Source organism: Leuresthes tenuis, unplaced genomic scaffold, assembly GCF_036924035.1.
Source record: "Leuresthes tenuis unplaced genomic scaffold, fLeuTen1.0.hap1 SCAF_23, whole genome shotgun sequence".
In the NCBI taxonomy this organism is placed as follows: domain Eukaryota; kingdom Metazoa; phylum Chordata; class Actinopteri; order Atheriniformes; family Atherinopsidae; genus Leuresthes; species Leuresthes tenuis.
In genome coordinates this window covers 13,844,322-13,870,645 of record NW_027325377.1, presented here as the reverse complement: position 1 = coordinate 13,870,645, position 26,324 = coordinate 13,844,322, and the positions used below count along the sequence as shown (strand labels likewise).

The following is a 26,324-nucleotide window of genomic DNA, read 5'->3' as shown; positions in this document are numbered from 1 at the left end:
TACCATACAGTGTTGGCACTCCTCAGTTCAGATTTTGGCAGACACACTCTGGTCTTATGAACTTGGCCGTTGCTTTGAAGGTGCCAACTGCTGGCAAAGAGTGCACACGGGCACGGTGGCACACTCTTTTCTTACTCAGCACACACTCATGCTATTCCCAACATGAGCCTTCGAGTTAGTCCTCTGGCTCCAGGACGAGTCAACCTCTGACCTTTTAAGCACCATTGCATTGCATGAAGACGCCGACCGGCAAGAAGAGGCGACAGGGGATAACGTTAACCCTGGAGCAGCAGTTAACATTTACGAAGTGTAGACTTTCCTGCACTGGCTGCACTCTGAGGAACTACTCGACAGTCAGCCTGGGGGTGGGACAGCAGCCTAAACTCAGGCCAGGTTGCTGGGACTTTTTGTACATGATGAGGATGTTAAGATAAAAAGGCTGAAAGGGAAGGAGAGGAGGGGGCTGGTGGGTGACATTTCATCAGCAAGCCCGACAGATAGACACCTCGCCTCAGCCAGGAAACAGAGGGTGATTAAAGAGGCTGTCCTATAACTGGAAGGTCATAAAATTCATCCTGGCTGCCCACTACATTTTGATCCCACTGGTGTAATGTAGACCGTATGGTTTCAATCATCCAGTTTTCACTGACAGAAATATCTTTAGGTGATTGGATTAGTTAATCTTGTTCAACCCCAATATATATATATATATATATATATATATATATGTATGTGTGTGTGTATGTGTATAGTTAAGGGATATATATATATATATATCTGTAAATCTTTGATGGTGACGCGACAAGTTTTGCAGTTTTCATTGTCACTTTCTTCTTCTCCTCCTAAAAATGTGATTTAATTTCCATGTCACTGATCATTAGGACGATTAAAGGCTATTAGTGAGAATAAAATGACTGTAGCAATGTTAAAGCAACGTAAATGTAAAAAGAAAAATTAATTATAAAGTATGTTGAATAACTGTCAAATGACAAATGCTAAACTTATAGAGATTCATTAAGAGATTTTGAATTATTTGAGTAAATGACCAAAAAGTTGTTACAGATTCTGGTCCCCAAGTAGAATGGCAGTAGTCCAATAACTACTAAACCAGATAAATGGGGCTATTTATAGCATGCCAATAATAACACATTGCTTTACAGTAATTGTAGTGAAGCTGCTATTCTCAGCCATGTAGTTCTTAAGCAGTACCAATGTGGGGGCTCAGCAGCTCATTATTACCAGTGTGAGTGGGGACTTTGAGGTTGCACATTAATATGTAAATGAAATCTTAATCGATTTTCAAAGGTTTGCATTTAACATGTATTTTACAGCAGCGCTCTGTGTGACTGTCAGTCAGAAGTGCAGTATCCGGTTTGCAATAAGGCGGTTCAAGTGCTCTAAAAATGATTAAAACAAATGGTGACACTTTACCTCGAGTGCACTGCAGATGCAATAGAAGCAGACAACAAGCCCCTTAAAGCTCAGAGCAACTTTTACTCTGTCATAATCGCGCATCAGGAAATCATTTTCAATTCTGCCCCGTAAAGTGTTCAGCTCATTATTCCCATTTTGTAAATCATGTTGAGATTAATTGTCATGCAGTGGCTTAGAGAGGCTTATGAAAACTCCTTCAGTTAAAGAAACGGACTCGTGTCTCAGTTCGGAAAGAGGTTTTTTGGGGAGGAATTGTCACATAGGATGTAACAGGTAAACGGGAAGTAGATTTGCTGCCCACTGCTGAGTGCAAGTCAGAACTTACAGTTGAACGTAGTTTTTGGGTCCCCCTTTTGGTGCTTTTTATGTGTCTGTGGGCTGTGAGGGCTTACTAATTTTAAAGGCCTCCTGCTGAGCACATAATGAATGGCAGACTGCGGCTCTGGGCCTGCCAGGCAAGAAGAAACGGCACTGTGGAATTGTGGGATAGCGGAGGAGAGTCTTGCTTTGTTGGTCTCGGCGGGAGCTTGCCAAGATCAAACATGTCGACAGCACCGCCGCCCGCCGGGCCTTCTGGGTAGACAGACCTGAGGAGGAGACGCCTGAAAGCCAGACATAGATTTAGTACCTGTGCTGCAAACATGTGTGCTGCTTGGGTGTACGTGTGGGTGTATTTGTGTGTGTTTGCGTGGCAGCTTTTGGCAGTGTTTTTCAGGAGTGAATGACGGCAGCACGGAAGGCACTGTCATGCCTTTTGTTGTTGCGTTTTTGTTTTTGCCTTTGGAGGACAGACTTTGAAATGGATTAACGAAAACTGACTTGATGCGACTTCTAGGTTTGCTTTGACATGACTTTCCTCCTTTTGAAGTGGCTTCAACCCACACCACGCACACAAACATGCACACTCACAAGCCTCATCCATGTCCCTGCATCTGTCCTTTTGTTAGTGATACTGTACTGAGACTCCAGCCTAAAGCGCTGCTAAACATTTCTGTCTGTCCAGTGTTTCTGACTCTATTTCCTTTTTCTATCTTAACTTTTCTCATTTTATTTTATTCCTCTTTTATTGGTGGATGATCTTGTCTTTGTCATATCTTTCAGTTCATTTCTCTTACTTTGCTTTGTTCTTTCCCTATCCCTCTTTGTTTCATCTTCCTCCACCGCTGACTGCCCCCATCAGGCAGCTTTTGGAACTAATCAATGGATTAGGTGTGTGTCTGTGCACGCATGGATGTGTGTGTGCGCATTTGGGACAGGCCTGTGAGAAGGAAAAAAAAAAACAGAGTGAGAATGATAAGGAAGAGAGCAAGAGGGGGGAGTTGGGATAAAGGTGTGTGATAGAATTGGAAGATCAAAGCCCTCTGTCACAGCGTGACTGAGCCCAGGGGCGTAATGGGTGAGACAGGGCACATACACACTCCTATGGACACACACATCCCTACAGAAACACTCACTCACGGTTGGTATTTGACTCTGAGTGTGATTGATACCGGGCTAGATTTGGTGAATCACTGTCATACGTCTCTCCGCAGATCAAACAGCCGCATAATCTCCCGTAAAGGAAAGAGAGATGGGGGAGAATAAAAAGGGACAGAAGGGGAGAGTTCGGAGGAGGGTGAGAGAGGTGACAAAGCCTTCTCATCTGGGTAGTGTTTTCCTGTTTTCCATAAAAGAGGACCCACCACCTGAAAAAACACACCTATCATTCAGCTCCATTAAACTGCTTCTTCGGGCACATCAAACCGATAAAGGAGATCTAAAAAATGCTGGCATTAGACCCTGTTTACACCTGCTATAAGCAGGCAATCTGTATCTTGATATCATGTGTCAGAATAAGGAAAGAAAAATGCAAAGAACTCAAGATGTTGATTACATACATTGCTTTCAGAATGCATCAGAATAAGGCAGACCACACTGACTGTATGCACTTTGTACTACAAAGCACACTGCGTTTCCTTTGCAGTAATGCACTTGAAGCTGCTAGCTTATTTTGTAATATGCTGCTTGCAGGGTTAGCCAGTAATGTGTAGCTTTTCCTTAAGCTCTGAAAAAGAGACATTATAGATGTTTAGTTTGATGATTTTCTTTTCAGTAGTGAATTGCCAATTAACTTGAGAGATGAGTACCAGTGATGTGGGAAGTGAAAAGAACAATTCTCTGGATTTTTGTGGCATTCATACATCGGTGCTTTGACTTTGCTGCTGTTAAAGGCAGCTTCACATTTGAATAGTCTCAATCAGTTTACACACGCCCAGCCTTAGTGTCAGAGTGGTGTGTGGCGTTCGATAAGAACCCAATGTGCAAACACTTGCAGGGGTCAGACTGGTGTTCATCAAAAGACGATTTAATTTGTCGAACTGAAAGTGCCGCATTTTCAGGTTGTCCAAAATATAAAGCCAAGCAGTAAAGAAAGACATGTTAGGTAAAACAGACCAGGGAACTGACAAGGATCAGAATAACATGGGTCTGGCAATTAGCAGTGAAACCGTGAGCATGCAAGTACTAGCCAAGGTGATGAGTAGAGTAGAAGCACAATTTTTTTTGGAGGTGCAATCGAGGTTCCTGGTTCTCTGTAAGTGTTGAGGGATTCCTCCAGCTGCTCCGGGTTCCTCCCAAAGACGTGCACATTCGGTTAGCTATTGATTCTCAATCGGTGTGAGTGTGAGTGTGAGTGATGAAGGACCGGCGACCTATCCAGAACGTAACACATCTCCCGGCTCCTATGAGCTCTCGCCCTCGGCAACCCTACACAGGATGACGTGGCTATTAAGAAAGGATGGCTGGATGAAATCCTTTTTGACTACAACTGACACGGGCTGCCATTTTCAAGGTTGTTGTGATCAGGCTGGTCCAATTCGCACAAAAGATTTTGTTTAAATTAACGTGACCTCTGGGTATTTTTGCCGTACTGCAGTTAGGTTGTTTGGTTCTTTGTTCCATGCATACTGCTTGGAAAAAAATAAAAATTCTGATCATCTTGCTTCTTATTGCACTAACGATTATTATCCACAATGGAATTATTGTGGATTTCCTTACTTTTAAAAATAAATAAAAGGATTCAGTTGCGCAGCATATTCTTATTCCCAACCTGTCACACACTGCTTGTTGGTCAAAAATCTTTTGCCTCAGTTTCTAACACACGGGGAACTGCTCTGCAGCTGCAGTGACCAGATATCCTTCTGCGGCCATGAGTGATGCTCTGACTGCACAAGTAAACATTATTCGACACTGCAGGCTTATTGGCAAGTAACATGGACTCCTGAGTGCTTCAATAGAAGGCAATTTCACGTTTTGCGTTTCATTCAAAGGGCTTTGTAAATTATGACCAGAATGACTAAGAATCTCCACAGACAAGTAAGATGGATTGCATAAAGATGTAAGAGGAGAACAGATGAACAAGCATGGGAATAGTGTTTAAATCAAACCTTGTCACTTTGTTGTTTTTTTTTTTACTGTTTCGGTCTTTGATTTATTTGGCTCTACTACTATTCCACTTCATTGTGCATTAAAGGTTCTTGGTCAAAGTGAGGAAAGCATCATGGTTAGGCATTAACCATAAACCGACCAAGGGTCGGCATATGCAGCGAGACTGGATGGTTTGGAGCTAGGGGGTGAAACTCAAATCTGATGGGAAAATTGCTGAGACCTTGTGTCGAATTATTTGTAGAACTAATCTCATATTTTCATTAATTAAAAGAAGTGATGCTAGCAAGTTCCTAGGAAATATTTATTGATATAGTATTATTATAAGAGCAGTTGACGCTCTTGAATGGAAGTCACTTGGAGCTGGAGGTGTTTTGGAGCCAGTGGTATTGAACTTTAAGCAACCTCTGCATTTGACAATGAAGGGCCATGTACATATGTCATATATTTGTAACACATGAAGGTAGTTTAGTCAACTCAGTACATGCTGCTATTATAGACAGCGGTTTTGCATAGGGCCGTTGGACTGTGTCACACAGATTTTCAGTCAGGTGTAACTAACAACTTCCTCTCTGCAGCAGAATGATCAACAGGATCGCTCTTCTTCATCCGATTAGAACCACTTTTTGCCTGTGCATCTTCTGCTTTCACGTGCGGGGAAAACCGCTGAAAACACGCAGTCGGATGAAAATTCAGGCAAATAGCTGTTGTATTGGATGAAGTTTGTTTAATTCAAGCCAGACATTATGAAGATGTTTGAGTGTCTGTTTTACCATAGCTTTCATTGTTCTGTACTTAAGTCGTGTTTCAGAGAGCCACAACTACAAATCCACCAAAACTGGCCAGTTTTATAACAGTTGAATGATGTGTACTGTCATTTTGATCTAATTTTTGTGATCACCGAATTGAGTTGTTCTCCAGCAAGAAACCTGTTGCCTTCCTTGTTTTGATGTTTGCTACTGTGTAGTTATTTTTAAGCTGTACAAATATGTTAACCTGAGACTTCCTTCCTCCTCTTCTTTTTTTGAATCCTTATCAGTCTACCATTTTGCTTTTTGCTCTTATTCTTTGTGGGTCTTTATCTCTCTGTCCCTGACGTTGATTTAGTTATTTTTCGTGCTTCTGCTTTTAAACGTGCACTTGTTCTTCTTTCACTTGTGTTTTACGCTCTTGTAGGTTCCTTTAGCGAACCACTTTAGACTCGCCGCCACCGTCTGCACTGAACTGTTTTTGGGGTTTGCTTTTTAATATGGAAAATCGTATTCGGATTAAATTCACAAATTCTGGAGCATCCTATGTCTGACGGTGTTTATGCCTGTGTAAAGGTGATGCTCAATACTTTTTGTCTGTGATTTGTCTCCACAGATGCACCACCCTATTCAGATGAAACCTGCAGACAGTGAGAAATCTAATGGTGAGTGGCTCCACACGCAAGCACAGAGACATCAATATCAACCACAAATGCATCAGTAGCCTTTTTGAATTTGCTTTGTAATAGCTATCTCATCCATGTGTTTACTTGCTTCTTGACTGGCAGACAGGTTGTTACTGGGGGAAAAGATTGAACCAGAGACATGTAAAGGAGAAGAGAGAGAGTTAGAGAGAGGGCTGTGTTGGTGTTTGTATATATATTTTATTTTTTTTATACGTGCAATAAATTATTAAGGCGCTTCTGAAGAAGGTCAGTGAAAGTTGAATCATTTTAGCCTCGTCCTGAACCGGTCCGTCCCCTGTGGCTGCTCATTCATACGAACATGCCGTATGCACTCTTCTCTTTCCTCACACACACACACACAGACACACCTTAATGCATCTATTTGACACAAACACAGTCACCCCATCCTAAGATCACTCCATTTCCAAGCCACATATTGCAGATCCAGTTCTGAATTGATTTCCTATACCAAGTGTCTTCTTCCATTCCTTTTCATTCTAACAAGGAACCAGTTGGACAGGATACTCTCCAGGAAGCATCTGGGTTTCTGCCACTATTCTGTATTCATAAACTGTAAGAATGTGTTAGACTGTTTCTAAATGCTTCATCACTTCCCTGCCCACGTTGAGGCTCTCAGCCTTGTGCACATTTGTGTAGTGATGTCTAAAAACGACTTAGTGATGAGTAGTTCACTGTCATCTTTCCAGCTTGTCATTTTGCTTTCTTTGCTAAAAATGTTATGAGTTGACAGTTGATATGATACTGACTTTTGAGGCCGTTCAGACACTTCAGGTACTTGTAGTGAAAGACCAACACGAAGCAGTGTTGTGCGATGGGAGCCTTTTGCCTTTATTGGCAGACAGGAAACCTTTACAGATGGCAAAAGTATATACAACACGGGGCATTTTATGCGCTGGAAGAGGGATGCTGCTGCCATTGCTGCCTTTCCATGTGGATTTCACAGCGCAGTTTAGACTAGAAACACTTGCCCATGCAGATGCAAAGTTTCCTATAAAATGTTGAAGTATAAAGATACTGTCTCCATTATTGGCTTCAGCTGTCATAATTTGACAGGACTAGGAATGGATGTGTTTCTGCAGTGTTTTAATGTCACAAAAAAAACGAGTGAAAGCTAATTTGACCCATGCATATAAAAGTCCAGTGATTTTTGTCTTTTAATTTTGTCAAGTGTGTAAGAAGGTTTTTTTTTTTTTTCCTTTGATGTTAAGCATTTCATTTTTTAATGATGCTTTAAATGGAGTCTTTAGCAGTTTTCTAATTTTTTGTGTGCTTTAGTCGTGGATGCCTCCTTCATCTGCACACACACAAACAGTCACACACCAACTGCAGTTGCCATGCGAGGTGCACCTGCCATCACACTGCGACACTTCAACATTTGAAGGGGGATTTACCACCTACAACCCAAGTCGCAGTCACTTCAGTTCAGGCTCCACCTGTTCTCTTGTTAAAACCGTCTTTGTGTTTTCCCCCATCCTGCACTGCCGAGCCCCCTGCTGCTGCTGCTGAGATATCACAGAAATCATTTCATTTTAGTGATTCAAAAAATTTAGAGTCACATTTGCACAAATTTAATAGCGTATCCATTTTTACAAGAACAGATGTATGATTACTCTGGGTGGATAATCAGGAGACCTCAATTTGGACTTTTTAACGCTATTGTGCAAAAATACAGATATTACTTGCAGATAAGTGAACATTTAAAGTTAAATTATTTGTAAGGCTAAGTGGGAAAATGTGAGTTTCTGCTGTTTGGATGAAATGACCCTTGAAGCTAAGTAATTGAGCAAAATATAAAAATGGATATTACGAAAGCATGACTGGATACACTGGATATTTTAATCCAATAGCAGGATATCAGGGAGATTTAAAGGTGTTTTCTTTTTCTTTAGACACTTCCAGCTGTCCTGCAGAGGTTTTGCCATAATGTAATATCACAGAGGTATACATCTTTCTACTGACAATGGAGTGCCTTCTGCTGTGTCACTGTGCTCAGCAATAAAATGACAGTATTCAGGAGGGCAGGGGAGTAATCCTTATAAAAGCCATCATCCGCTCCGCTGAAATATGGCGAAATGTGACTTTATAAGGCATAACTGTCAGGGTAAGGATGGTGGAACTTGATAAAGAAGCCGCTACTCACAGCCGGAATCGTGAAATATAGAGTCGGCCGCACGATGCACATCCATCCATTTAACAGTAATGACCTTTAACAAACCCAATGTTAAATTTCTTTAACAGTGACGAATGGCGGCTCAGAGGTTTATTAGTTTAGCCTGTGGGGGAGATGGAAGAATAAAAAAAAGACAGAGAGGTGTACAGTATGGCAGATATAATAATATTTGTCTTTCCCTTGAGCCTTTGTGATTCGTACTTTGGTTTCTCTTCATGTGTTGAAACTCAGCATGAAGCCAGCTCTGCTCCAATTTATCCCAAACTCAAAGCTGACTCCAGATCATCCCAGAGCCGGATTTACGAGTCTTATCACCCGACCGCCTGCCTGTGCGCCTCGTCCGAAAAACAGAAACAGTCAATTGTAACGATATCTCCTTTCCTTCCTCTCTATCGACACAGAGTAAATTAATTACATTGCTGTTGGACTTGTGGTAATCATTCTCTGGAGTGATGCGTACACACACACACTGTGTACAAAGGAGTTAAGGCTCTTTGAAACGGCACTTATCTTGGCAGCGTATCCCAACAGTTTGTGTTTTAAACACACAAACAATTCAAACAGCAAAATAAACAAGTGTGCTATTGATTTCCCAGAGTGCAACCGACCGCTTATCTATTTCGCCTCGCGGTAAGAGCTGACAGTTTCCTCATTAAAAATGAATTGGATTAGCATTACATTGAATGTGATGGAAACTTGTAAACACACACAGACATTGTTTCAGTCTCAGCCTCATTCAAACTGAACTTCGCACACACACACACGTCCGAAAAAAAAACCCGTCGGAGAGTTTCTCACCGTTACCTGCAGCCGGCTCTCATTCCTTGAGATTGCACTGCAGAAGGTCTGATTGTGTCAGCGAAGGAGAAAGGGAGGAATCCACGAGGGAGAAGGGAGGAGGAAGAGGAGGAGAGGTTGAAGGGGGAGTGAGATAGGACAAGAGTCTCAGCAAGCAGTCAGTGTTGAAGTGATAATGAGACATTGATCAGAGCCTCACAGATGGCATGATGAAACACAAGAACTTTGTTGTTCTTTGACTGTTTCTTTTGATTGACATATTTTTGTCTCATTTTTCCACATTTCTATTTATTCTTTCCACTTTTCTTTGTTCCCACCAATCCTTTTCAATCCAGTATTGTTCAATTTTACCATAAGTTTAACGTAAAAAGATTAAGATAAAGGCTCATTTAATTTCTTATTGTACGAGATATTACAAGACGAAATTAGTAGCAGCTGGTGGTTAATGTTGCTAAGGGGGCAGACTGCGTAAAACGCCTTTAAGGGCATCCACAAAAAGATCAGAATTACTGAAGCTTTAATCAGACGACGACAAGTAGTTGCACAATTCTGATCCACAGATGCAACACAAGTATAATCTGAACTCAGCAACATTGTTAATAAAAGCCCAAAGTAGCTGACATGACAGATTTTCTAATCAAAACCGACTCCACAGAGGAAGTCGCCGGGTTATCCGTGTTTATGTGTTTTGTTCTTCAGTTGTGGTTTTGCTTATTTTAAATAAACATTTTCAGCATTTCACTGGCTACAGGAATGGTCAGCAGCTGTCACGCCCTTAAAGGGCCGTACGCACAAAAGACCCCAAATGCAGATTGAAAGGCTGATTGGGAAGATCAAAAAACAGTTTATTTACGGTAGTGGTTGGCGTGTGTGTAAAAAGTAGCGGTATCCAGTTCAGGTAGTCAAGTGAGATCCAGAAGGAGTGATCTGGGATAGTGGCGCGGCGGGCAGGCGGCAGCAGCAAAAGAGAAACTCTAAGGCAGAATTCCACACTGGTGGTTACAGGGACTGAAGGTCCACACAGCAAGGGGAACACCTCAAGGAGAAAAACTGGAAATAGAAAGGCAGGTTAGAAATCTTGAGTAATTCTATGCGGGGAAAAAACTCAGGATCGGCTTTGATTACCAATGGTAACTGTGAGACAATCTGGCGGAGACTTGAACTCCTGCTGATCCTTAAAAAGCCAGCCAGTAATGGAGGCAGATGGACAACAGGTGGGCAGACGGGAGCAGGCCAGACTCCGCCTGAACTTCCTGGATGCCTGCTCCGCCCCACTTAGATCTGAGAACACACCACCACAGAGTGCACTCGCGACAGCATCAGTTTCAGGAATTTTTACCACATTGTGAAACTGCTTGTTTGTCAAAGCAAATGTAACGCAAACTAAATAGTTTTCCCAGTTTGAAATTCCACTTTAAAGTTAGAAATCCACGTTAAAGCTCCACATTTCTGCACCTGTTCAGTTTCCCTTTTAAGAAGGCTATGCTAATATCAAAGAGTAAGATGAGGCTGGCTTACATTTATTTATTTTTTAACACTATGTCCTGACAACGGAAAATGAACTGAATTCTGATGGTTATTATCCAAGCTTCTGCTTTTATAAGCTTCCCTTGGCAGCTCCTTAGAGTAATTCAGCTATATATTGACAACCTGAAAGTGAAAACATACAGACTTACCCGAAATTATGCTTTATTTTCTCTTTTTTTTTCTTATTTCCCCTTGTCTGGATGTTAAATACAAACTCATGCAGCAGCTCATCAGCGTAGAATGAAGACAAAATTCTGGACTAGTCCTTTAACAAAAAAACAAAAAGAAACTTATTTCAGTTAATTCTTAACTGAATTCAGACACAGATTGGACAAAATAGATTTAACACATCTAAAAACCAGCTCCGGGTTAGGCTTTAAAACTATTGTCTTTCTTTCACACTCGCTCTGTCTTCTTGTTGCAGCTGTTGAAGACAGGAAGTTGTTCATCGGCATGGTGTCGAAGAAGTGCAACGAGAACGACATCCGGGTCATGTTCTCTGCGTTCGGACAGATCGAGGAGTGCCGGATTCTGCGAGGACCCGACGGGCTTAGCAGAGGTACCTGTCGCTCTGACTCACTACCATCCAGACTTTATGCTCCTCATGTCAATATTACCCGCCTGAACGGCCTCCAGCAGCTGCAGTTCATTGTTGCATCATGATTCGGACGTTAAATATTCACCTCATGACTGGAGTTGGCTGGTTGAAATGGGACTCTGGCCCAAAACTGATCATGTTACTACTACTCTTTTAACCATTTAGTGTGCATGTGTCTTTAAAATAGTTGCTACACAATCAGATGCTCAAAAACAGTTTTCTAAATCAACCTCGATCCACTGACGGACTCTGAGAGGTAAAGGTGACTTTGTCCTTTTTCCGTCCCAGAGTCTGAATGCATCAGTGAGCACCTGTAAACTGAGGATGATAGTCAAGTGGTTCACCCAAATTAAATCTGTCCTCTTTTTGCTGCGGCTAGCAGCCGGATGTTGTACGACCGCTCAGTGTGTGTTGTGAAAGTGAAAAAGTACTCTTCCTCGTCTGTTACTACAGCCTAGTCACCAGGGTAAAATGTTACTATTTTATAAGGATGTACAATCTCAACCTCATTTCAAATCAAAACAATCTAGCTGCCACTCCAGCCTCACTGCACTGGGAGGAATATCTAGTATTTCTTAAAAAAAGGATAAATCTTAAACCAAACCATGATCTTTTCCTGAACCTAACTGTGTTGTTTTGGTGTCCAAATAAAGCTAAATTAGGAGTTGAAAAGAAGTAAATGGCTAAAGCAACAGGAGCAAGAACTGCCTCCTCCGAAGCAAAACTAAGTAGAAATAGTTCCACTAAATAAACCGAAGGGCCAATATATTCTCTCTGAAGTTATAGTGCGTAATAATTACTGATATTTCATGATGAAGTTGGAGATTGCAACCATCTCAAATGCCTTCAAGTCACTATCTAGCAGCAAATTGCATCGATATCAACAGGCGTAAATAACCCATGAAGAAGAAAACAAGCAACTTTTGTTCTTCGCGAGTGACTCCCTATGTAAAATGCCCCACCGCTGTTTATTCTTCTTTTTGCCTTTATTCATACCAAATTTGCTTCACCTTTTCATGATTTTGTTTCTTTGACAGAATGGACATGCGTGCGGTTACCTAATAAGTATATTCCTGCATTTTTCAAATGAGTCCCCTTAGAAAGCAGCATCTGAATTATTCATTGCCATCTGAAGAGAACTCTCTAATTCATCAGATGCCTTTTGTGGCGGTAGATATTCCAAACGATGTAAAATGGCGAGGCAAACATGACTGTTCCCCAGTCTAGAAGGACCTGCTGCACAAATAGATGGAAATGGTTATTTCTGAGGTAATAAAAAATACGCAATTAGATACAAACGGAAGCATTGTTTCAGATTATATTCTGAATTTTTATGTCATAGATTTTTGTTATTGTTTCAGACTGTAAATTGACAAGTATTTCAGATTTAAAGTAAGTGGATATCACAGACATTTTCACTTCAGAGCCTCCTTGGATAGAACAGAAATTATTCCACCTTAGTGGCTAAAAATATTTCAAATAATTTCTAAACAAATTTTATGACTAATGTAACAATAAGAAATGTATGATTTCGTCTCGGTGGATAATCAGGAGAACTCAGTGCAAACAATTAGATATCACAGGCAGATAAATGTAGATAATTGCATGGCTAAGTGGGAAAATGGAAGTGTTTGCACTTTGGATGAACCAACCCTAAAAATTTGATAATAGAGCTCTCTGAAACTGGGACGGTTTTTCTGTAAAACTTGAAACTGTCCACAATTATTTTTTTTTCAGCATCTGAAGAAACCATAAAAATCAAATAGTAACCTTTTGAGAATTTAAACCTTTAGTTTAAATTCCTGAATTTGCCCTCATTAGCATCAATATGTTTAAAGGAGATGTTGGAGATGGGCCTTATATAAGTCTGTAAAACTCTTCATGGTCTGCTTTATGTGTGGATTTGTGAATCCTCTGGAAATTGGAGATCATCAATTATAGCAATTTTTTTGTTTGTTTGCCACTTTCCGTTTACATGAAAAGTGCGATACAAATACAATCTGGTTGACTGATTGGACTCAGATCCTCATCTCCTTCACAAAGATTTAGTGACTTAATTCACCTCCGTCCCTCCAACCTCCAAAGTTGTGCTTTATTGCTGGTTGATAAAACTCCTGCTTGCGAGTGTGCTGAGAAATGTTGCGATTACACATATTAGTGGTTAAGAGAAACCTAGAACGCCAACATTTTACTCTGGTGACTGGGTAGGACATTTTGTAGTTTGAGTTTTTGCATAAATTTGACTGTTTACTATAACCAAAATCAATGTGACAACTATAAGGCAGCAAAAAAAACAAACCAAAGACTGACAGAGGAATGAAGGAAATTAATTCGTACTTCCTTTCCATCAGCTCCATCAATTAACCTACAAAAAGCGTTTGGGCACCAACTGCAGCTCAACATTTGTATAACATGAGTCAGTGACTGTACACAGTGACTGTAGCACAGCAGGAACAAAAATTGAATGATGAGTAACTCATACAGTAGTTGTATTCTGTGTGCATTGTATCAGATCCTGTTTTAACCAGCAGCTTCTTTGAAAACACTCAAGATGTCTTTCAAGGTCTTCAAAGAGGCCTGTGCAGATGTAAATGCAAATGAACTGGAGCAACTTCTCGAGGCTGTTGTGGCCACTATGAATACATGCTTCTTCCTTTTCGCTCTATATATCTCTTTTCCCTCTCTCTCTTTTTCCCCTCCCTTCTTGCTCTCTCAGCCTTGGCCCCCCGATCAACCCTTCTTTTCTCCTCCTCTGACCTTCTAACCACCAATTGCATCCTTCACCCTCCACTTTAGCTTCACCGTAAGCAAAGCCGAGCTTTTTAGATCTATTTTTAAGCCGAGCACATTTTCATTCCCACTGTCCAAATCGGGAGATGAGTTGCTGATTTGTTGCAATGGTTATGTTTTATAGAATTAATTCATAAATACCATGTCTTATCTTTTCAGAGATTAAGCTGTGTTTTTCCTCTCATCTTTGAGATTTATCAAAAATCAGTTAAGTAAGTGAGGTAAAAACAGCCAAATCACAAATTATTCAGTTCAGGATGTCAAAGAAAGAAGTACTGTTCTTATTTTATTAAATAAGGCATGTTTTCAAATGTAAAACATGGCCTTTAGAGGAGTTTAAAACCAGTGATCTTTGCTTTAGATTAGAACATGATGCGTGATAAAAGAGCAAACGGTATTAGATGCAAGCTTTTGTTATTGCAGTGCTTCAAAGTCGTGTCAGTATGTATCCAAATAGAATTGAGGTTTGAAGCCCAGCGAGCTAAAGTAGAATTTCAAGCAAATTATGATCAAAGCTGATATCTCACCAGAAAACCTTGCAATGTCAGCCAATCTCCCTGGTTTCTCTCAGTCAGTGCGGAGCACAAAGTCTGATTCGGTCATTCTGTGACTTAGCAGGAGGTTTTTCCAAAGTCACGGCAAATAATTTGACTACATAAAGAAATTTGATCATGACTCCAGAGTGTGGCAGCATCTCAAACTGTAAGTTGAATGGGAGAAAGCGTTGCCTCAACACCAAGTAGAAGCGTTTGAATTATTGAATTCTTGTAATGGATTCGCAGAAGGTGCTCTTAAAAATGTGCCTCAGGGGTCATTTTTAAAAGCCAAATCAATTACATTTGTCAGCACCCGAATTTCTAATTTCGAGAATAACCCCTCAAAAAATGATTTAGACTAACATATCACATTTGGTTAAGTCCTGCTATCCATAAACCAGTCATCCCATCTATCAATGCAGCCTCAGCTATTGTAGCACTCTAAATAGCCACTATAGAAGGACAGCTTCCATCATCAACCATTCCTTCCCACACGCACACACATCTGCCAACCCTCCCACCTAAGTTCTACCATCCTCCCTAAACTCCCTGCCTCCCCTCCCTCCTCCCCTTTGTGTTTTTTTTTATGTGCTGAGGAGATGGAGGGGCTTTTGAAAATCTCTGTCTTCCTATTCCGCCTCCTGTCACGCGAGCTGTTGCTGTCATCGTCACTCAGGCTCCATGTTGATCTGTTGGTCACATCTATTTTTTTTTTTTTTCTGTGGTTGTCGGACGTTATGGATGTTTTATCGTTGACTCGAGTCTTATTTTCTCAATGTGGCTTTTCTCTCTTTCTCCTCAAGGTTGTCTCTATCCAGATTCAGTCTTTTTCTCAAACTAAGCTACACAATCTCTCACATTTCTCTGCTTCTACAAGTCTGAATTCACCTGGCCGTCCTAGAATCCTTCCTTGCATCAATTAGTCCTCTTTTTCACAGACAACCCACATCATCATCCTTCCCTGTTTCCATCTTCCATCCCTTTTAAGCTTCTCTCTTTTGTCCTCATGAATATTTTAGACGTGATGGCAATATCTATGTTTCTGTAGAGCTAATATAAACCACTTAGCATTTGATGCAAGTCAAAAGGAAATGCTTGCGCTCCAACTTGGTCCTGGCTAGTCAATAAACACTTCTAATCAGGTTGGGAATAAATAGGTCTTTAAGGATTTCTGTGTGCCTACAACTCCCAAAGGCCCTCAGTCCCACCTAGCTTTTCTGCAGAACTCCTTTTAAACCACAGTATCAATCAGAGTGCTCCGCTATCCCGCTATTAATAAAATATGGATCACACCACCAGTGGATGGCTGGGCCTAGGGAGCTACCCTACTTTCATTAAAGGACCGTGTGGTTCTCCACTGACGACAGAATGCGGCCCAAGAGGTATTTTTAGCAGTCAAGCTACGTCCCATCTCTGTACTGTGGAAAAACAAGACAAGCACCAACTAGAAAGAAAGTATGGCTTCTACTCTTTTCATTTACAGCTTCAGTATTAATGAATCAAGGCCCACAAGATGAGTAGTCATTTTTTGGGCTAGAAAAGATAGAAATATTTTCTCTTGGTAGGAAGATCTCTGCCCACCACCTGGAGACAAACCGGCACATCTCCATCAGATGACAGTCAGTGATGTTTTAGCTGGCTAGCTTTTTAAATAGATCCAGGACCCATCACGACCAGTCTAGAGGGGCAACCCAAATGGATGCCCCCCCCTACCAGAACTGAGTAGTTCCAGTTCTGGGGCAAAGCTTCTCCGCAGAGGATGGCGCAATTTCCTGGAATCGAACCAGTTAAATGACAGATTGTCCCTTGTCTAAAATAGACAGTCCCCTGAATCAGATGAAAGAGTGACCTCTTTTCAAACATCCTATGTACACCACTACCACTTAGCACAGCAGCTTTGCACTAAAAAGGACACAAAGCCATGTTTACTAGGTCAGTGCTGAAGAACGTGATAACCTTCCCTCTTTGTATTATCTTTGTACTTCTCTGACGTTAAATCACCAAGGTAGCTCAACATAAATTGTGAATAAACTCAGACATTCTATTTGGCAAGGACACAAAAATGAAAAAAAGAGGTTGGATACATTATTAGATCAACAAGAGGTCTGTGCAACTACAAGGAGTAATAGTTTTGAAAATCGAGTACTGCTGCTGTTGATTTTACAGCCTGAATGATAAAAGACCATGAAGATGTAATTTATTTAGCTGTAAATCTTACTCTTAGCAAGAACAAAAGGCCACTTAATGGCCTTTTTTCTTTGCAGGCAAAACTTTTTAAATGTGTCATAAGTGCAAAGACTTGATACCGATCATGTATTCAACTTAAAATCTACTTTCAGTAGTGTTGTCTTTGTCTCTTTGCCTCAGTGTTGTTTGTCAAAGAAAATCTGAGTTCAAGACAGATTCACTGAAAAAATGAAATGTGAACTCTGTTCGGACTTTTTTGGGAGTCTTTCTGCTTAAGTACAAGTTTGGGCCTTCAAAGGAAAGCTAAAGCACAGCAGAGAGGGAGGGGAGGAGCCTGCAAGTTTGGTCAAAGTCCACCTCTTTACCAAGTTCAGCTAAAAAGAAGTCTGACTAAAGTGACTTTAGGTGGTAACTAAGCTTTGGTTTTGACATCAGTTAGTGTCTGTATGTATGTTTTTCTGCTAAAAGAATGGTCAAACTGCTGGAAGAGTTGTCAAAAAGATTTGCAAAAATCCGACTTCTGAGCCGTGTTTTTTGCTGTCTCTTTAGAGCATTGATAGTAACATGGTGGTGCAACATCGTGGAGGGGCAAAGGTGGTACCCATTTCCCATTTTTCAACAATTCCCCAGTTAATGTGTTTCTGCAACAACAAAAACATATTTATGAATATGATCTTGCTTTTCTCCCGATGGAGCGACCTAAATGTAGCACAAGAGAACAAAAAAAGTATGATCAAACGATTACTGTAGAGACGAGTGGCCTTATGCAAAGGCTTACGTTTTCTTTCGGAAGAACCTTTATGTAAAATCTGTGTAGTTGATGTGAGCAGGAAAAAAAAACAGCCATCCATCACTTTCCACCTTGTTCTATCACAGCAAGAGCCAGCTTGTGATAGAGATGAAAGAGGACCATGATCACATCTACTCCCTTAACACATCTCTTCGTCCTCTCTGTTGCATTCCCATCCTCCCCATTTCCTCTCTGCCCTTTCATTCCATCCACACAGCCAGGGAGAGTCTATCAGATGACCCAGGCTTTAAGTTGTTTCCTCCGGAGCCAAGTCAGCCAGCTGAACCTGAATGTGTGTGTCTGTGTTTGTATGTGCGAGCATGTGTGTAATCGGTTCAGGCCTGGCTGCGCTTACATGGCTTGGTGAGTTTGTTAGCATATTATTAGCCTGGGGTGTTGTTGAAGCACTTCTCACATTATCTCCTCTAATCACTCCCTAACCAGCCAGACAAACACAACCTTGCATCCCTTCTTACCCACATACAACCAATAACAAACTCTCCTAAAAACTGCCTCTGGCTGTGTCTACTCTTGATTGGCTAAAATCAGCGTCAGTCATGGAGGAGGTCAACCACACCTCCTCTCGTCTCCTCTTTCTTCCTCATCTCTCTGTGGATTGAATTATTATGATTTTCCATCTGATTCCTGTCTTCCTGGGCTCCTGCAGTTACTGTCTGTGCCCCGCTGCTGCCACATCTCTTTCCTGTTTGACAAAGAGAGAAAGAGGGCAACCAATTAAACGCACAATGCAAAATGAATAGCTCGAATGAATTCAAAGCACTTAAATGCAAATTTGCTAAGCTTTACGTTGCTGAAGTGTTGAGAGAGGAGAGAATTCAGGTATGACTAATTCGGCCAGTGTGTGGGAGAGGAAGAAATAGGAGGCAGGAAGAGATGAGGAGGAGAAAGGAGGCGAGGAAGACATCCTAAGCTCTGATAGTTATTGTGGTTGTCTCAGATGTCTTGTGGTGGATTTGGATGGGGCAACATGGTGGGATGGGGTCAAGCTGTGGTTGTCATGCCACTGTGCTCGTTTCCACAGCGACTGAGAACACTGTTGTCTGCCTGTGAGCTGTTCTCTGTATCAATCTATGTTTTCGGTTTTTTTATAACAACAACGTGTCCAACCCTTTTGTCTTGTTTTTGTTCTTTCTTGTCTTCCCCCCTCCTCCTCCTCCTCCTTCTGCCCCTCTGCCTTCCCCCTCCTCCCTTCCACTGTCCTTCCATCCCTCCCTCCTCCCCTCCCCCTCCCTCCTTACAGGATGTGCGTTTGTCACGTTTTCCACCAGAGCCATGGCACAGAATGCAATCAAAGCCATGCACCAGTCTCAGACAATGGAGGTACGGTACTCTTGCTCTTTCTTCAAGTCTCTCTGTCTTCTCAGCTCCTTTTACACGTACACCTCATTCTCTAAATGCATTAGTAAATACATGTCTGTCTCTTGCCTTAAACTTTAATAGGTTGGAATCATTTCTATGTCCAGAGATCTAAATGCTTCCACACAGATGCTGTATTATCTTTAATTCCAAACTGGGATAGACACATGCCATATCTATCTAATTATAGATCCAATAACCTGATCAGTCTGGGCCATAAAGTATTAACTAAAGTGTTAGACTTTGCAGCAAGGCCTACCTATTCTAATACATTCTAACCAGGTGTGCTTTTTGAAGATTAGAGCTGCTTTACTTTATTCAAAAAAGTTATATCTCATGTGCCAATAGCTACCAGGTTGCAGAGGGGTTTTCTTTTTTCCACCTGATCAAAGTTTGGGTTTGGTCCAGTTTTCACAGGAAGTTAGCTATTAAAGCCATCCATTTTCTATACCCTTTTAATCCGATTCATGGTTGCGAGGTGGGGAGAGGCTGGAGCCTATCCCAGCTGTCATTAAGGTAGAGGCTGGGCGCACCGTGGACAGGTTGCCAGTCCATCACATGGCCACACAGAGTCAAATGAGACAAGCAACCATGCACACCTGCTCTCACCCCTTTAGAGGCACCGAATAAACTAACATGCATATTTTTGGATAAGCCAGAGTACCCGAAGAGAACCCACACATACATGGGGGGAATATGCAAACTCCACACAGCTAACCACCACATCACCGTGCACCACCTATTAACTTTCAAATATGATATTTCAAACTTTAAAACAGCAGAAAACAATCACCTGTTATTTGTGCATGTAGGTCTTTTTTTTTTTTTTTTTACCTAGATACAGGGATCTACAAGCCGCTTGATTCAATTCAGTTCAGTTTTATTTATATTGCACCAAATTACAACAAATGTCATCTAAAGGCTCTTCAATAATCCAGTCCAATTCAAGCCAATTGGAGTTCAATTCATTGTAATCATAATCCAATCAAATCCAATTAATCAAATTCAAAATGAGTCCAATTCATATATACAGAGTTAATTCAAAAACAATTTTCTAGCCTCGACCAGCTGGGGTTTGTAAGGACAGAAAAGAGGGGACAACAAACACCATTCAAAGGATAGAAACACAGGGAAACACAAGTTGATGACAACATTAATGCCAAATGTACATAATGTCATATGAGAAATTAAAAGGGTGGGGGGCAAAGTGAGGAAAGATGTGATGTAAGAGTCTAGACCTATACCTATACACTGTAAACTCTTTATGAAGTTATAATTCACCTTTAGACATTAAACCAAATCACTGCACTGATAATATATTTAGGGTTATATACTCTTTAGTGGCCCTTTTCTAGAAAAACCCATCAGGGTTTTAACACCTTGAAATATCCCAGAAATGGTTTAAACTACGAAGAATACCATAATTCCATTCCAACTTGTAATATATTGCCAGGACACTTCTAAGAGCATATAGTCGGAATGTTAGGTGTTCCAGAGCCTCATTTTCCATTAACAGCTGTGTTATTTGTCACCAGCCTTCCCATCATTTTCATTCATTCCCAGTTTATTTTCCATTGTTTGAGATATGACTGACAATCGTTTAATTATGTTATCTTGTATCACCTTCCTTCTCTGCATTTCTGACTGGAGAATTGGCACCACCTACAGTTTATCTCAATGAACCAACTCTTAATAATCACATTACTGTGTTGGATGAAAATGTGCATATATCTGCATTTTAGTTTTTCTTTCTTCTTTTTTCTTCTTGATGGTCAGTCACACAAATTGGAAGCTCAAGCAACACTACTGCAATATGGAGGCATTAATTATGAAACTTTAGCTGCCTTTTAAGGCCAATGTAATTGTCACTGACATTATTTATTATGCACAAAGAGAATAAACCTAATGCCTTACAGTTAAAAGAGAAAAAGTAAACACTCAGAAGCCTACATCTTCAGCTGTGCCACAATGTGTGAATACCCAGAAAATAAGATGATTGTCATTCAGCAGGAATCACATGGTCTGTAAGAATGAGTCATCAAGACTTCATTTCTAAGAATGTGTTGGCACTCTTGGGCTGAAACAATGTGCCAAATGCATGCTGAAAAATCGCTCAAATAAATGATCGAATTTATTGGGAAGGGATGGAGTTTTTGAATCTTAAATCTTAAAAATGCAGTCTCTCAGTGTCTCCGAACATGAAAGAGGTTGCATAAATCAAGATGTTGGGAAAGAGAAGGGAGTTCGCCTCCCAAAGCTGAATCAGATACAGAGGTACAGAATGAAAGGATTTTTTAGTAGTATAGTTGTTTTCTGAGCCTCAGGTTCACCTCAAGTTTGGGTTTGGTTATTTTTATGTGTAGTGATTTAGAAATCACCCTCTGCCCTTACTGTGTCCTTTTGGAAGTTGAAACACCAATAAATAGCCTTAAATCTCAGGCTGAATCAAGTCAAGTTTAGAGCTGCACTATGTTATAGGCAGTGGGTTTATGGTCTTATCTTCGTCTTCAGTATTTCCTTGCAATTGGTCTCAAATTTTCAGGCCAGGCCCAAGTTTGGCTTGAAAAGCTGTGACAAATACAGGGCACCCTTGACACCCTGCCACAATTGGTAGGTGATGTTACAGACCTCATCAGTTGTGCAGCGACCCCAGCAGTGCTGTAATGGGGACTCAGATGCAGCTCCTTTGTGTTCTTCTGGTTTTTGGGTGCCCTCATCGACGTTGGTGACAGGGCAGGATGACAGGGTTGTTATTGAGAGAGAATTACAGGTTATAAGACGAGCCTTGAATGCGAGTCAGAGAGAAGGGACAAAAAGTGGTAATAACAGGCTGTGTTAAAGAAAAGGGAACGAGTGGCGTTCACCTCCATAGCCCCCTCATTAGAGCTGATCATGATAATCATGGCTGCTATTGAAGCCCTGTGACCCTGACATGAGGAAAACGTGTGATCCTCCTTCTGTCTGCCCGTGTGTGTGTGTGTGAGAGTCGAGTTTTTCTGTTCGTGTTCCACTTCAAACATCATTGAAGTGTTGATTTATGTGGCCGAGCAGCAGCAGCAACATGCCTGTCTTTCTGAGTGGAAGGAGTGACACTCTCCTCTGACAGCGTTAGTATTAAGCTAGAATTATCCTCGCTCTAAGCAGTCGTCTGCCACAATGGGCCTGGTAAACACTGCCCATGTCCCTCGCTTTTATCATACACGCAGGGAAAAAAAGCTTTAAACCATAACACAGCGATATTGCAGTGGACAATGGCAAAATACCTTAATTTCCATTTGAAAACAAGCTGTCTAGCCTCAGGCAGACCTAAATTGCCGCATCCGTTTGTTAATGTTCCTCAGTTTTGCAATTTAAAAGTAATTACTTTGGGTCCGAATGAGGGAATGAGGTCTGGTAAATAGAGTTTGGTTATTGTCTTGGCTCTATTGCACCCCACAGTCTTAGATAGAGCGAGATTGTGTGTGTGATGCTTGTGTGTGCATTCCCCATCACGTACGCACCGCATGTCACGAGGTAGAAGGGAGACAGCCCCGTCGCTCCTTTCATTGATGGCCCTGTCACTGTCATATCCATTCTCATTACGCTGTGACATTCAGGTACACAGTTGCCTCTCTGCACATGCAGGCACACACACACACACACCTCAGACAAACGCACATGCTCGCTGAATGTCAGGCAGTAATGAAAGTGGATATGAGCAAGACAGGTAATTCACTACAGCACCTCTAAAGACACACAAAGAGAGGAGAGGGCCGGCTTCATTGTCTTGTATTTGTGTTGATTTGTGCATTGCATTATTCACTCCCTCCATAACGACTCATTTAGCACCCAGCTCGCCCTCTGCGGCATTCCATTGGCGCCGATTTTTATTTTTTTGTTTTGTTTTATTTTGTTATGGTTTTCTTATATCTGCATGACATGAGGAGGGGGGGCACTTGCACATTATCCTGCCCTCGCTGCATGTGTACGTCCACACGGTAAATGCAGAAGAGTTCGAGCCCATCCATACAAAAGCTGAAGTAGAGCATGAGAGGAAACGCAGCGGTGTGTCTGTTTAAATGGTGAACAAACACGTCTGTCGGCTGTAGTGAAGAGTGAAGACGGATAAACGGAGACACTGACAGTGGAAGGAAAATATGTGATTAGGTTAATCAGTGTAAGACACAACGTACGGCTGGATAATCCTGTTATTTTTAACCAAAGACATCATAGTCAATCTGACTTGAAACCCACCAGGTCTCTTGTATTTGTCATAAACTCGAGGCATGTTTCAACAGGTTTGAAGCTGTCAGCTGCCACAAACTGTCTGCAAACAGTCCTGATTTGTCTTCATATGCCGCATAGTCCCCACAGACCAAACTGATTTCCTATTCATTAAAGGCCATAAGATTTAAGTTGTGGGAAGAACAGAGATGTTTTTTTTTTTCTATACCATACCACAGTCATAACCAAACCAAAAGGGAAAGAAAACAAAATCTTAGAAATAAAGCAGAGGTATGTCAAAGGATAGAATGGAATAAAAACAACAATACTACCAGACAGGGACATGATCCGTTGTCTCCTGGGTCAAAGTCCTGTTATTTACTCACATAATCGATTCACGCTTTCAAATGTAGTCTGAAGTCCATTAGGATCTTGTCCATCGCGGAATGCCGTGTCAGCACATTCCCAGTTCTATGAGTATGTGTGCGGACAGTTTGAAGGACCTGTGTGTGTTTTGTGCTGGTATCCAGCGCTTATTAAAACAGTAAAAGCCTTAAAAGGTCTCCCTTTCAGTTTCTGCATTTCGGACCAACTTTCATTCATTTGTAGGACAAAATATGGCTGAGACCTTAATTTTATTATTTAGTTAATCACTTCTTTGTTAGGTATTTGTTAAATATCTCAGATCTCACCATTTATCTCACAGCTGTGAACATTTTGCTTCACTTCACATAATTAAATGACATTGTTGGTAGATTTAGGACGTTTTCAGGTCCCTTTAATTACTTTTTTAAAGCACTTATCAGCAAATGAACAACTTTTTGTTTAAACATCAGCAGTATTATGAATCCTAACGAGAGCTAAAAATGTTGTAATCAGTTTGAAGGCTTCGATTTGTGTTGAATTGCGTTGTGTTTTTGTGACTATTCTCGCTGAAGAGAAATATCGAAATACAAAACCCTAAATTACAAGCCTCAAAATTAATTTTCAGTGGTGATAGCCTGTTAATCTGTACTTGTAGAGAAACTGTCCTGGACTTGTCAACAATTCCTTTTTGGTCCTTTGATATTTTTAGAAATCTATTTTAGAGCACTCAAGTTTAAGGGGGAAATCAGTTCATTCACATTTAATCTGTCTAACAAATACTGTCTGGTTTGCATGAAGTGATTCTTAAACTAAGAGAGTGAGACGCAAAATCGAGAGGTCGTACTGTCCATACCGACAGCAAACTGCAACGTCGCAATAAATCTATCAACAAGGAATTGATTCAACACGATCCAGTTTAGGTAATGTTAAAGATCATTGTGGTTTTTGTTTTCCGTGAGGATTTTTTGGGACGAACCCCCAAACCTCCTGCGTTCCAGTTAGCAGAGGAAGATAGGATGGTTTGACATTTAAAGGCTCGAGTGAGTGGTAAATAAATGAGATGCGGAAGGTTCGGAGCACATAAACTGAGATTGATTTTCAAGGTAAACTGACTGGAGCTTCTAAGTTTAATTTGGAAAGCATTTTGGGAAAGATGAGACGAGACGTCTGATGCTCTCGCCGCGGTTGCCTTTGAGAGCTGCTGTCAGGGAGTTTTTTTTTCTTTTCAACAGTAGAGTAAACTCCTGATTGAGAAGTGTTGGAACTTCTATCACAGACAAAAAGTTTCACTTTTTTTTTTTCCCGTGGACAGGAAGTCCTCAAATCACAGCCTGTAGCAGGTGCATGACAACTGATCCATATGCTGTAATTACATAATTATGAATTTGGTTGCCACATTTCTACTAGCTGCTTATTGCTCCGACTGCTGTATCATTTTGAGACCACAGACTGTCACATCGTCTGCCCTCACAGACCTGTCTGTGAATCAGGTGTAGTGTGTTATCAATCCATCAAACATAAACACATGGAAGTTTTTGTGTTTTGAGGAGTTTCAGAAGAATCCACATAGTGTCCTGCTAAACCTGCTAAAATATGAAGGCATCAACTGCACATTTCTGTTCCTCTGATGATCCAAAAGTTAGTGCAATGGGTGTAAATATATGTATCTAAGTGTGGCATATTTGATCATGAGATTTGTCAAGAATGGCAAGACGCAGGTGACAAACAACATTTTTGAAAGAAGCACCCCACCCCCATTGAAACATCTCAGGGTGAGAAGGGTTCCTTTAAGACTTGAGGCGCTTTATGTTTTTATTTCTAAGATGTGAAAGTTGTGCAACATCGGAGACTGCCTCTCTGCAGCCGTAAGTTTACCTCCAGAAATAGCTTCAGAAATGAATCGCTGCTTTGTACCCAGTATGGACTTAATGGCACATTATTGTTGAGCTATTTGAATCCAGAGAGCGTTTAATACAGATCTATTCTCTGACCATAAATGACTATTCTCTTGTTGGATAACATTAGTTGCTTGCTACTGTTACACCTAGTGCATTATTACATGTTAACAATTTACCAGGGACTCAAGACAGATGAGAAACTGTTATTTGTGTTTAAAAGTGGCTAATTTCCGACAAATCAGTTGGTCCCAAAGTTACTTTTACATAATATAGTTACACCCAGCACACATCTATGTGCTCTAAATGCCTACCAACCATTGCAAGCACCCCATGTGCTCTGAAATAGACAAAGTGTAATAGATGATGGAGGCCAGGCTGCTACCTTCCCTTTTGCACTTGTTGAAGTTTATAATGTGAAAGCTAATTTGAGGAAGTCTCGATATAACAACTGAAGTTTGTTGCAAAGAGTTATCTTAATTGTAAACTCTTCAGAAAATCTAGTTAGGTCTCTAAGTACAGCAGCTTTTCATTTCTGAAATTCTTTCTGTTGCCTATTACGGCTGTAATCTTAAGAATCCCTTTACTTTAAGCAACGTTTTGCTTCATCCCTCCATCTCTTCCATCAAAAGACAACAGAAGGCCAAATTTAGGTTTTGAACATGCATTTCTGATTAAAAACTTACACTCTTTAATGGCCTTAAAACGGCTTGGAATATGATTCTTTTCTCCTCATTCAGCGAGTCAGGACGTATGAAGATGAGCAAATGTTCT

The 26,324-nt window shown here is 41.0% G+C and overlaps 1 protein-coding gene across 20 annotated transcripts in view; it reads left to right on the top strand.

The window, feature by feature from the left end:
• celf2 (cugbp, Elav-like family member 2) overlaps nucleotides 1–26,324 on the top strand; it is a 216,429-nt gene that overhangs the window by 161,117 nt on the left and 28,988 nt on the right. For all 20 annotated transcript variants that reach the window (XM_072377041.1, XM_072377040.1, XM_072377046.1 and 17 more), the window contains 3 exons: nucleotides 6,223–6,271; nucleotides 11,233–11,367; nucleotides 18,971–19,050. In XM_072377041.1, the coding sequence (XP_072233142.1) occupies nucleotides 6,223–6,271; nucleotides 11,233–11,367; nucleotides 18,971–19,050 (264 nt within the window). The remainder of the gene's footprint in view (nucleotides 1–6,222; nucleotides 6,272–11,232; nucleotides 11,368–18,970; nucleotides 19,051–26,324) is intronic.